Below are 12,963 nucleotides of genomic sequence, written 5' to 3' on the forward strand. Positions count from 1 at the left end.
CTTTCTTGTTGCCTCGTTTCTTATCAAAGTCTCCTCAAACTATCTGAGGGAGCATGGATCCACTCTTGGGAGTTTCTTTCCTCTATCTATTTCAACTGGAGCCCTTCCAAAATTAATCTTTCTAGAACATTTTCAGGGATGGACAATAATGGCTCCCCTTTAACACAAGATGTTCACTACTGTATTGAACTACTTGTCCAACCATGAAGTCCATCCTTTTCATGCCCTTACAGAATGCTAAGGATACCATGAACAAGTACAGAAAATAATTTTTAAAATCTAAAGGAATGTTGGCCTTTTGAACTAGAGGCCTAGAGTACATTAGGGGGTAAAAATATGTTGTACCTATGCAAATATCTCATAAAACCATACCTAAAATCTTATGAGCAGTTCTGGGTACCATACATTAGGGAGAGTCAGAGAGTCATATAGCTTGGAAACAGACCTTTCGGTACAACTAGTCCACTCTGACCTAGGAAGAGAGTGCAATGTGGAATTATCAGAATGATACCTGGATTCCCAGAGTTATATTCTCAGAGGTTACACAAACTATGGCTGTATTGTCTGGAATTTAAAAGATAAATGGATCAATTGATTGAAGTTTTTAAAACTGAATAGATAGGGTAGATAAGGGAGTCCAGAACTAAGTGGCACAGTCTAAAACTTAGAGTCTAATCTTTCAGGAGTGACATTACTAAACACCTTAGTCAACACTGCAACACAGAAATGGTAGTAGAAGTTTGGATCTCTCTTCCACAACTAACAAATTATGCTAGATTACTTGTAAGCTTTATATCTTAGTTTTATCATCCAAAGAATGATAAGGAAAATGTGGCAAAGACGGGTGTATGGAATTAGGTCATAGATCAGTCATGATCTAATTGAATGGCAGAACAAGCTCAGGGATGAATGGCTTATTTCTGTTTCTTTATTAAGTCTTCTGAATGTTGCTGATCTTGTATATATTTCTTCATAACTGCAACTTTGTTTAGGATTTCAAATTAAAAATAATTGTTAACCTTTCACTTAAGGCCTCACAGCATCACTTCAAACCAAATATGGTGGACGCACAACTCCTCATTCATGCGATCTCTTCCTGCATCAAGTGTACTTTTACTTAATACACTGTTTCCTGACTCCAAACAGGCTAATTTGGCACACGTACATGCATTTAAGAGTTTGTGGGGCATTTTAGTTTTCTACCATATATTCTGGACAACTTTCTTGTTTCACTGCTGGATTTGTGAAAAATGCATTTTTTTCACATATTAAGTGCCTCTTGCTCACTAATTTGTGCCTAGCTAGCAGGATGGTTGGTCATTGTATATTAGAGTGAACAATCTCCCATAAATACTTGCAGAATTCTATATTTCTGTACATTTGAATTAAAAATGCTAAAGAATGACAAAAAAATGAAGAATTTCTCTTATGTCATTAGGTCTTTCAATTTCAGATATTAGTATATGCTAACATTGAATTTTAATACTGTTTATTGTTTATAATTACTGGTATTTATGAATTTTATTGATGAAAAATACTAATGTAAATACTAAGATTGGTCTTCTGTGGTAACTAGATTTTGTGTGTGCTGGAATACTGATCCAATTGAGCAACAGATTGTAACAAGGATTGTGATACCCATTTTATATGCCACTTCTATGTAGCATTATGTGGCAAAGCAGTAAACTGCATTTCTCCTTTTAACAACTGGGGGAAAATGACAAAAGTGAAGGTCTGTCTTGTGAGAAAGGAATTGTGTACTTTTGTTTTAGTATATGTATTAAATTTAATTGTTAACAATGAACCTTTTTCAACTGCTATGTGTATGCCCTCAATATTTCTTAATCTGATCTCTGATGATATATTGCAGGTATTAGCTCTAGTTTTTGTTAGAAAATTGATGGACCTTTGCTTTCTGAAGCGTGAGCTAAGCTGGCTTGATGATCTAATGCCTGAAAGTAAGAAGAAAAAACTGGACGATGCCAAAAAAGTCAAAGAGGATGGGGTAAGATTTGATTATCACAATGGATTACAACAGGGAATGAATATGCGGAACTAGAGTGCAATTATAGGGAGAGAAAGTCAATGCTTTAATTCCTTCAATGTGCTCTCCCATCTCAGAAGAAAATAATACTTATATATGAGAAATTTATTTTGATGTTTCAGTGAAAGTTTTTAACTAGAGATTTTGCTTGGGGTCTTCAAGCCATCAGGAACATTTGTGGCATGTATATTGGTACATAGGTTGCATAAGTATTACCCTAGACTGTTTTTCCCTTCACCAAGTCGGCTGTTGATGTTCAATTAATGTAAAAGAAGTTTCATATTTTGATAATTTCTGAACTGTACAGTTACATGCAAAATCATGCATTTGCATAATACTACACTCAACTAGTAATTTACCAAATATCTTACAGGTAACTTGATACAAGTCGTCAATATGCTATTTTTGTCAACTTGTTTAAAATTTCCTGAATTAAACTCCATTGCTTTTTTGCATCCAATGGGTAGCCTTGGGCGCAATCTCACAGGCATCTGAGCGATGTGGGCTATGATGAGATTTGTAGCAAAATCGAATGAGAAGTCTAGCGAGGCTTGTCTCAATATTGTTTCAACTTTTATGCATCTGCAAAGCAGTAAGGCAAGTTTCTCACTAGGCAGTGGCAAGTTGCTAGTTAAGAGGGAATATTGCTTGTTAAATGCCTTATTAAAACTACAACTCGCCTCATTAATATTCACCTTCCTATTTTACCAAACACATTAAACAAGCTAGATGTCAAATAATCTCAACACGGAAATCAGCAGGTACTCAGCGATTTCAGTGTATTGCCTTTATGTTGCTCAGGACCAAACAGCATCTCAGAGCAATATCCATGGGCAGCAGCTGCATGTAGCTCTCATTCATGGATATTAGCATCTGACATCTGCTAACCCCTCACGACACAGGTCCAGTCAGCTCTTGCAGCAGTAGCAGATCACAGCTGGAAAAGCCTTCTGTGCAAGAATAAGTCAGCCAGAATTAGGAATAAAATGTACTTCAAAGTCTGTGAAGACCAGAAGGAGTCTTACTAAAGCTGAACAGGAAAATCTGAGTGATGACCCAGGAAAAATGTGCATCATATTGGACTCCAGAAGTAAGTCTCAGTAGAAAGATGAAAATGCTTACTTTTATGGTAAAATTATGGAAACTGAAAGAGGGCATAAATCATCTTATTTATCCAACAAGCATCTTTTCAACATTACAAATTCAGGACAATTCTTCTAAAATGAGGTTATTCTTCAATAAATTCATTAAACCAGCAGTACAATTGTTCTGATTAGAATATAAAACTCAAATGCAGAAGATGATTTTTTTGAAAATAATAATTTTGAAACTTAAACAAAGTTTTATTTACACCTGAAAATTCTTAAATCTTTCTTAAAATAACAATCAATTACAGTTTAAAGCTTCACTGGAAGATTTAATCCTGTTTATCAGTAGTTAAAATTTAATTGCTATTTTTAAAAAAAATTATACCAGCTTGAAGCCACAGTTCAAACTTAAAGAAAAAAAGCTGAAAATACAGTAGAAATTATATAAATTCTTAAAGATTTTTACAATTAAAGTAAACAATTTATTTTAAACACAAAAATGACAGATGCAATGTTACCTGACAGAGAATTGGTCAGCATGGAAGAAACAATTCATGAGATACAGAATTACTTCAGGTCCACACACCAAATCACAAGCAGAACAAATACTGCCTTATTCTGTGGAACCATTAGCAGACTATTAATGGACAAAAACTTGAAGTAGATACTGATCCATTTGACTTTCAAGTATTTGTCAATTCTTTTACTTTAAGACACAATCACATTACGGAGAGCAAGATTCAATGAAAGAATACAGTTTCTAAGAGAGCCTGTTGACAGCTTCATCAATGATCTGTACATATTGTATGAATCTTTTGAATATGGAGCGTTACAACTAGAACTAATTAGAAATAGAATTGTTGTCAAAATTTCTAATTCATCTCTTTCAGAGCTTTTATAATTAAAAGAAGGTTCTCATGACAGAAAAGGCTATCCAGCTTGTTTTAGAAGCTGAGATACAAAAAAAACATCTCTCACCTTCATAAGTTACAAAACACTCTAATCAATCACAAGATGAACCAATGAAAAATGTGCTCAAATCTTTTGATGCCAGAAGTCATTGCCCAAGATGTGGAGCAAAAACACCACACAAAATCAATGTGCAGCTCTATCACAAGAATGTCACTTTTGCAAGAAAGTGGGATGTTTTCAAAAAATATGCAGGAATAATGCTTCGGAGCAATAAATAAACCTCAAAACCACTGCAAAGCAATAATAAAAAATTGTGATTCACAAGACATATTTCCATTAGAACATGCATATTTAGATGGTGACAGTCCTCCTTCCAGTGAAACACCACAGAAATTAGGTGACCCATCTGAACCAGACATGACAGAGGATCAAGTGTCACTGTGTTATCCAACAAAACGCCTTCAGTTGAAAAATGTAAAATTATAATCTACACAGGAACACTACTACTTGCAAGTTCCCCTTCAAGTAACTCACCATCCTGACTTGGAAACATATCACCATTTCTTCATGATCACTGGGTTAAAATCCTGGAATTCCTTCCCTAACAACATTGTGGGTTAACTTACAGCACATGGACTGTGGGGGCTCAAGAAGGCAGTTCATCACCACCTTCTGAAGGGCAACTAAGGATGGGCAATAAATGCTGGCCAGCCAGGAACACTCGTGTCTCACAAGTTTAAAAAAAAACTTCCAGACACATCACTGATAAAACCAACATAAGAACAGAAGAGGGACAGCTCTTGAGGAGTTTCCTACTCCATAACCAGTACATAATTAACAAAGATAATTAGGCATGGAAAATCATCTAGGGGAAAGTGAGGACTGCAGATGCTGGAGATCGGAGCTGAAAATGTGTTGCTGGAAAAGCGCAGCAGGTCAGGCAGCATCCAAGGAACAGGAGATTCGACGTTTCGGGCATGAGCCCTTCTTCAGGAAAATCATCTGCCAAATTTCTTGCTTCATTTGGCAATCACAGTTGAACCCTTGAGACTAAAAATGTCATGAGTCAAGTAGATACTTTCAAAGAATCAAAGACATGCTGACTTCCACAGACCTCCTGACCCAGTATAATCCATTGTTCCCAACTGTTATTACTGCAGATACTTTTAGCCACAGGTATAATGCAGTGCTCTTTTAGGAACAAGCAAAAGGACACAGGAAACCAGGACATTATCCATTCAGAACATTGTCTGATACTGAAACATAATATGTAGTTATTGAGAAAGAGGCTCTCTCAGTCACCTGGGCATGTGAGAGATTCTCAGCTTACATTCTAGGTCTCAATGTTGTCATAGAAACTGACCATAACCCACTGGTCTCCCTTTTAGATGGAAAGGAGTTGCAAAGATGCCTTCTCAATACTGAGATTTCAAGGGAAGCTGCAAAAGTCAGAAAATGCCCTCTCCAGAGCTACTGTGGACAACTTTACAAGGCCAATTAAGACTTTGTCTGTGAATTTAATTCATAGAGCAAAGACTAAATCACATCAAACAGGAGCAAAAAAATGACCCAGAATGTGTCATCATTCATCAGTTACTGTGTCAATGGTTGGCTGAGAAAAAGCTGAAAATGTGTTGCTGGAAAAGCGCAGCAGGTCAGGCAGCATCCAAGGAGCAGGAGAATCGATGTTTCGGGCATTAACCCTTCTTCAGGAATGAGGAAGGTGTGCCAAGCAGGCTAAGATAAAAGGTAGAGAGGATGGACTTGGGGGAGGGGCGTTGGAAATGTGATAGGCGGAAGGAGGTTAAGGTGAGGGTGATAGGCCGGAGTGGGGGTGGGGGGTGGAGAGGTCAGGAAGAAGATTGCAGGTTAGGAAGGTGGTGCTGAGTTTGAGAGTTGGGACTGAGACAAGGTGGGGGGAAGGGAAATGAGGAAACTGGAGAAATCTGAGTTCATCCCTTGTGGTTGGAGGGTTCCTAGGTGGAAGATGAGGCGCTCTTCCTCCAGTCGTCATGTTGCTATGGTCTGGCGATGGAGGAGTCAAAGGACTGGCATGTCCTTGGTGGAGTGGGAGGGGGAGTTGAAGTATTGAGCCACGGAGTCCGGGTGTCCCAGAGATGTTCTCTGAAACGTTTCGCAAGGAGGCGGCCTGTCTCCCCAATGTAGAGGAGGCCACATCGGGTGCAGCGGATGCAGTAAATGATGTGTGTGGAGGTGCAGGTGAATTTGTGGCGGATATGGAAGGATCCCTTGGGGCCTTGGAGGGAAGTAAGAGGGGAGGTGTGGGCTGAGAAAAAGCCCAATGGCTTGACTATGAAACTTTCCTTCAAACATCGATAACACTTCACTATTATAGATGACTTATTGGATTTGATGACAGACTGATCATTCCACCTTCACTTAGAGCTAATCAGGTGCATCAGGGATATTTAGGTATTACCAAAATTCAGAGTCCAGAGCTCAGATTGCAAAAGAAATAGAAGATCTCAAAGCTGATTGTAAGTGCTATACACAGACATACACATAGAGAGCCATTAATTTCTAATAACATCCATACTAGATCATGAGAACAAATGGGAACTGACCCATTTATGTTCAATACATTTATGATGCTGTTAATTATTACTCTTAGTAGATTGAGATTTTTAAAATGCATACCGCCACTAATACATTTGTTAGAGTACTACGTGAGTTATTTTATGTTCACAAGATCCCTGATTTGGATCTTTGATGAGAACATTGATTCCGCCAAGGGGTCCTTGATTTACAAACGTCCAATTTACAAATGCTCCTACTTATGGACAGGATCCCATATAGGGATGTAGTTTTAAAGATATGACATACAAAAATTTCCTGTACTTACGAATAGCTACTTTAAACTGTTCTGCATTGTGTTCCAACTTGTGTACAAATCAACCTCCAAACAGACTCAAGAACGGAACCCATTCACAACCTGGAGACTGCCTGTCTACAGCTTTGCTGAACTATCAGTTCAGAACATCCACTGTGGAAGAAGGTTGGAACCTCAGCTTCCCATACTTCCAAAAAAGTTGACTCCGATGAATCTCAAAGACTATAAGAATGCTTACTGTAAAGGACAGCATTATTTACAGCAGCTAGCTACTAACTATAATAAATATTACTGCACTGAACAGTTGCCAAACTGGGCCCACAGCAACAAGTGTGGATAAGAAATCTCAATAAAAATGATAGTGATACAACAATTGGCAGATCAACAACGTTTATATCTTGTCAACACATTGGAGAGAACTGTGCACAGAAATTGTAAAAGCCTCATCACTGCACAAACTGTCGCCCTTTACTACTGCAGTGGGATGAACCTAATGATGAACATCATGAGAAGATTATTCAGAATTCACTCCAGTAATGATCAAAGTTTGAATCCACCGTCCTCAAAACTTACATCAGTGCTCTGAGTCCAACATGTGCACTGGCTGGAAGAATGATCAACCTTGATATACTTGTTAAAACAGTTGTATAATTGGTTAAACAATGGAAAATATCTTAGAGGAGATGTTGTAGGCCTGAAAGGTTTAACTTTGAAACCTTTGTATAGCTCTGCCTACTGAGAAATATGTGATTGTGTCTGGGAGAAGCTAGTCAATTGGACTTGAAAAGTTAATTCTAATTTCTCTCCACAAATGCTGCCAGACCTGCTTAATTTTTCCAGTAATTTCTGTTTTTGTTTCTGATTTCCAGCTTCTACAATTCTTTTGGTTTTTAATTAGCACTAGCTGTCCGTTGCAGTTGTTCCCATCTGTTTATCATATCTCTTACTGTTAACAAGCATGTAACTTTTATTAGCTAAGTATCTGTTAGGAGATATTACTGTCGTTTGCTATGCATAATACAGCTCACCAGTCTGAAGCTAATGTAGCCTGTTATCTTAGATAGCAATGTAATGAACCATTTCTTCTTACTCAACATCGTGTCTGTTCTGTTGAGAACTTAAATGAATAGTTCATCCTTTACCAGTTAATATCAGTAAGTCCCTTTGGCCAGTATTATGAAAAGGATCAGTGGCAGTTTATATATCCAAGGGAGACCTTAGCAGAACCAGGTATTTGCTCTGGACATTTCTTGCAATACTTATTATTCAAAGAATCTACATAACATTTTAACCAAGCCACGCCACACACTTGAAGTCCATCCGCCTAACTTACACAATGAAATTGAGTGCGTCTGTAGCTACAACATTCCTTACTGGGCTAAAGCCTTTTGTGACCAGCACAAATTCTTCAGTGTGCTTAATATCACTCTTTTCTCCTTCTGAACCTTCCGTGTCATATGTCGTTTTGAAAGCCTTCTTATTCTGGTTCGAACAATTTGTCACGCATTGATATTTACAGTCACACCTGAAACACTTGTAATGCATTCCTGAAGTTCATTCTTCTTTAAGGACATCTGTTCCAAAAGCATGCTTCTTTGAAGTCTATCCATGTTTGATACCCCAGCTCAATTCAATAATTTAAAGGCAAGCACTGAATTAACAATCTCCAAATAGAATCTTTGTAATCTTGCATATAGTCTGTTCAGTTTCATTATATACATTTATATAATTATCTGGCTTTCTAAATTTCAGATTAGAGTTTATTCGGCTAGCACAAGCACAAAACGGGCTAAATGGTTTCTTTCTGTGCTGTAACTCTTCAATGGCTCTATTGACAAATTAACTAAATGTACTTAACTTGTGATCTGAATTAGATTGATATGTCTTTTGGACACTGCAAATCACAATTCTCAGGTTACATAGTTTGGAAATGATCCTTAAGATTTTTGCATAGTCCATGTTTTTCAGTAGACAAGCTGATAAACTCTCGGTGAGACCGAGCCTGACTCAAATCATTAAGTTGCTTTATTTTACAAACAACAAATGAGAATACGAGTAATAATTGTAAACAAACCTCACTTTCTCCACACAATTTTGTGTCTTTCCTTGAAAAATAAGGAAATTATACTAAGCCATGCATCACACATTTTGTGGGTTGATTTACTTTTTTGGCATTACTTAAATAGAGTTAATTCACAAATTATTTTGATTAACTAAAAAGTTAAAATGTCTGAAACATGATGAAGTAGTTTATAAATCATCCTAGTCTGTGTTTAATTAGGATTAAATAACAATTCATTTTTGTATGATGTAGAAATTTCTGAATAAAACTGGCAAAAATATATTTTAGCACATGGAATTTGTGATCTTTTTCAAAAATAAGAACAATTTGGCATTTCCCAGTATTTGAGGTTACATACACAGCGCCAGAGACCTGGGTTCAATTCCCACCTCAGGCGACTGACTGTGTGGAATTTGCACGTTCTCCCCGTGTCTGCATGGGTTTCCTCCGGGTGCTCCAGTTTCCTCCCACAGTCCAAAGATGTGCAGGTCAGGTGAATTGGCCATGTTAAATTGCCCGTAGTGTTAGGTAAGGGGTAAATGTAGGGGTAGGGGTATGGGTGGGTTGCGCTTCGGTGGGTCGGTGTGGACTTGTTGGGCCGAAGGGCCTGTTTCCACACTGTAAGTAATCTAATAAATAATAGAATATGCTGAAGTCATGACAAGGTTCTCAGAGCCACCTCCCTCATACAGAAAAAAACCCACTTCTTAATTGCGATATCTGTGTAATCATTTGGCACTATAATACAATAATATCCTAGGATCAGTATTAATCATTATTTTTATAAAATTGTGGATTTGGTTTAGCAGAACAACAAACTGTTATTGGTCGGGTTTCTTTTCAGTCTATAACAGTGTTTGTATCTCTCTAATCTAGGAATCAGAGAAAATGCTGGAACCAGGGGACAGTGGTGTACACCTACCAATGGAAAGTAGAAAACTGCTTCAAAGCCCAGTAAAGAGTAATATTTATAGGTAATCTAGTCAATAGTGTTTCTAATCCTTCACGGTTACTTAGTAGAGTTTCAATAGTTGCCATAGCGATGTTTTTAATGTTGTTTGTCTTGAACATTTCCAGCCATTTTTTACCCAGATGATATCACATATGAAAATGAAATATAAATTGCATTAACTAAGTAATAAGTAATTTTTTTAAATTCTAAAAATACCAGTCTGTGTAAATGGATTAGATTTGATATTCTTTATAAATATAGAGTATATCCGTAAGTATACTGTCAGTTTCTGAGTGTTTCCTATTTATAGTTAACTTGTCTACCAAGTAAAATGATATTTGTCATTGCCATTAATGTCAGTACACTGTAATGCCAAACTACCAAAACAGCAAGTTTCGTTAATTATAAGTGTACCAGAAAAATTAATGACCTGTTGTCCAAAGATTTTTACGATACGTTCACAATGTTGTACAATTATGTTGAGGCATGACTCCAAACCAGTATGTTCAAAAAATATTTCATATCTTGCAGCTTCATACTCTGGCGGCTAATTCTATAATTATGGTAAAACAATGCAAGAATGTATTGAATGCACTGTCATTACCAGCAGTATTACAAAAAATGCAATGAGTGCCATCAGCAGCATCCTATTACTGCGCAAGAAAAGTATCATTGTCTCAATTCTTTGGATATGTGTTACAATTAGTAGTTAATGGAAGCCTTTCTCCTCAACTTGCCTCATGCTTTTTTTCAGGTGCTTTTCAAGCTACATATAGCCAGTTGTCCCTCTCTAATGAAGAGAGATACGTGTAGCCTTTTGTGCACTAAAGCTAATTATCTGTTGCAATGATATTCCAGATATGTATATTAAAGATGTATAAAAGAAAAATTATTTAAAATGGCAGTGACTTGCAGATTTGCGCTATTTTCTTGAATGGAACTTATGCAAAGTAAAATGCATTGCAAAGAGCGCACTATTTGCAATATAGTGAATGCACCAATTGTTCGCCTGTTAACCATGGATTTAAATAACTGAAATCTGCAAAACATTACTAATATTGCTGTACAGCATGTGGAATCTATGTTTCTTTGTTTTGGTTGACAAGCTGAGCATATGGGAAATCCTAAAAGACTGTTTGTTTCCTGAGTTCCTGCCTTGTAGTGAATAAAATATTGATTTCCCAAGTTTAAAACTGCAACAGTGCTTCTTGTTGCATATTTAATAACATTTATTACCAGATCCAACATGCATAGCCAACAAGTCCTGGAGCAGATGAGTATGTTTTAAAATAGAAAGCAGCAAATCACATTTCCAGTACAGAATTCTTCATGAGGTATGTAGTGAAAGATTTTACACTCGCACAGGGAAGATATAATTGGTTGTGCTTCTGAAATTATAATTTTAGTGAAATGCTTTGGTACAGAATTCATTATGTTTTGAAAATATTTTCAGCTGAGTAATTTAAATAAGCATGGAAGTATCACTGCTTGAATGGAACTTCCATTGTTGTGGAATAGTTACATTTTCTATGTTTCAAAGTTTTTATGTAGCGGAACCACATGCCAAAATAAAATAAATTTCACAATCTGTAGCCTAACAGTGTATTCTGCATGACCAGTCATTGTGCTATGTTTCAGTTTATTTGGGATGATCTGGGCCTCAATAGGCTTACTTGTTGTTATAAGAAAGTGGTCATGGAACTCCTCCTCCACTGCTGCTGTTCAACTGAAAGTAGGAAATACCAGGAATTTCTCCTACTAATGATGAAGCAACAGTCATAATGTCAAGTCAGGATGGTGTGCCTTGAATGGGAAATTAAAGATGTTCCTGTTCCCAAGACATTGCTGCTCTTGGCCTTCTTGATGTGAAACTTCATAGGATTGAAAGATGCTACTGTATTAAGCTTGGTAAATTGCTGCAGTGTATGTAAAGATAGTACATGCAGCAGCCAGTGTGCTAGTGGTAAAAAGGGTAAATACAAGTTCCAGTGGCAAGAACACTGGTCATATTAGACTGCACCTGGCCACAGAACCTCCCTTAATACTGCTAATGCAAGAAGCAATTTTGAAGTAAGCGCAAAAAAAAGGCAAATACTGAACTAGTGCACGCAGTACAAGTTTCTCCACATTACACTCATTTTGCTTGTTAAATAATTAAACAAATGGACAAAATTCCTGATATGAATTACTAACACAATATTTGAGAATCTTCATTCTGCTGAGATGTAAAATGATTGGTGTCCTATTGAAGTGATAATCATGGTTTTATTATGTGAAAAAGTATATTTCAGTCATGCAGACATGCTGACTCCTGGGTTAAACTTATGAAATGTAATTAAAAACGTATTTGTTTTTGTTTTACAAAAACTCAACAATTTAATATAAGTAGTAGTATTCAGATTTGGATGCATGCCCCATGTCTTGTAAATTGAAGTTGGGAGGGGAGATTTTCCTCAGTAGTGAAAATGAAACAGCACCACAACTCATAGTAAACACCACCATTCAGGAGTTATAGCAGCAGTGGCTCTAAACAAATCTTCGGCTCACTTGCCCATTCTCTGAGCTGAAAATAATTCTCTGCCTTTATTATGTGACTGGAATTGGAAATGATACAGTTGAGTTGATTATGTATTAATCTGTTAGATTTTTCTTAAAATCTTGATAATCTCTTTCTTGATTATGGCACCTCAACTTTGGTTATAGGTGTGATCCATCTGAAATTAATATCTCTGATGAAATGTCCAAATCTACAGTTTGGAAGGCACTCAGTATGAATACAGAGAGCAACAAAACCAAGGATAACACAACTTCAAAAAGGTAAAACTAGTATTCATTTAATGTAATCTTAATGTTTTTGTCATTCTGGTCACACAGTCATCCTTTCCTACTGGATCAAAAAATATGGAGTAGGCCGCTGTGTGATTTACAATTACGATAGTTGATGCACTGTTCTTGAACAAGGAAAAGGTTCCCACACAGTTAGTTTGTTTTTCTTTCCTTCAGCAACACACAAGTGTTTGTGGCAGAGATTCAAGTCTCCATTCCATGGTGGGC

At 36.8% G+C, this 12,963-nt stretch overlaps 1 protein-coding gene across 1 annotated transcript in view; it reads left to right on the plus strand.

The window, feature by feature from the left end:
• The window catches only part of LOC132805749 (electroneutral sodium bicarbonate exchanger 1-like), a 341,616-nt gene extending 328,886 nt beyond the window's left edge, over nucleotides 1–12,730 (plus strand). The window contains exons 21-23 of the mRNA XM_060820976.1: nucleotides 1,871–2,005; nucleotides 9,834–9,931; nucleotides 12,613–12,730. Coding sequence (XP_060676959.1) covers nucleotides 1,871–2,005; nucleotides 9,834–9,931; nucleotides 12,613–12,730 — 351 coding nt within the window. The remainder of the gene's footprint in view (nucleotides 1–1,870; nucleotides 2,006–9,833; nucleotides 9,932–12,612) is intronic.
• Nucleotides 12,731–12,963: the final 233 nt, after the last annotated feature.

This window comes from Hemiscyllium ocellatum, chromosome X (genome assembly GCF_020745735.1).
Source record: "Hemiscyllium ocellatum isolate sHemOce1 chromosome X, sHemOce1.pat.X.cur, whole genome shotgun sequence".
Classification (NCBI taxonomy): Eukaryota; Metazoa; Chordata; class Chondrichthyes; order Orectolobiformes; family Hemiscylliidae; genus Hemiscyllium; species Hemiscyllium ocellatum.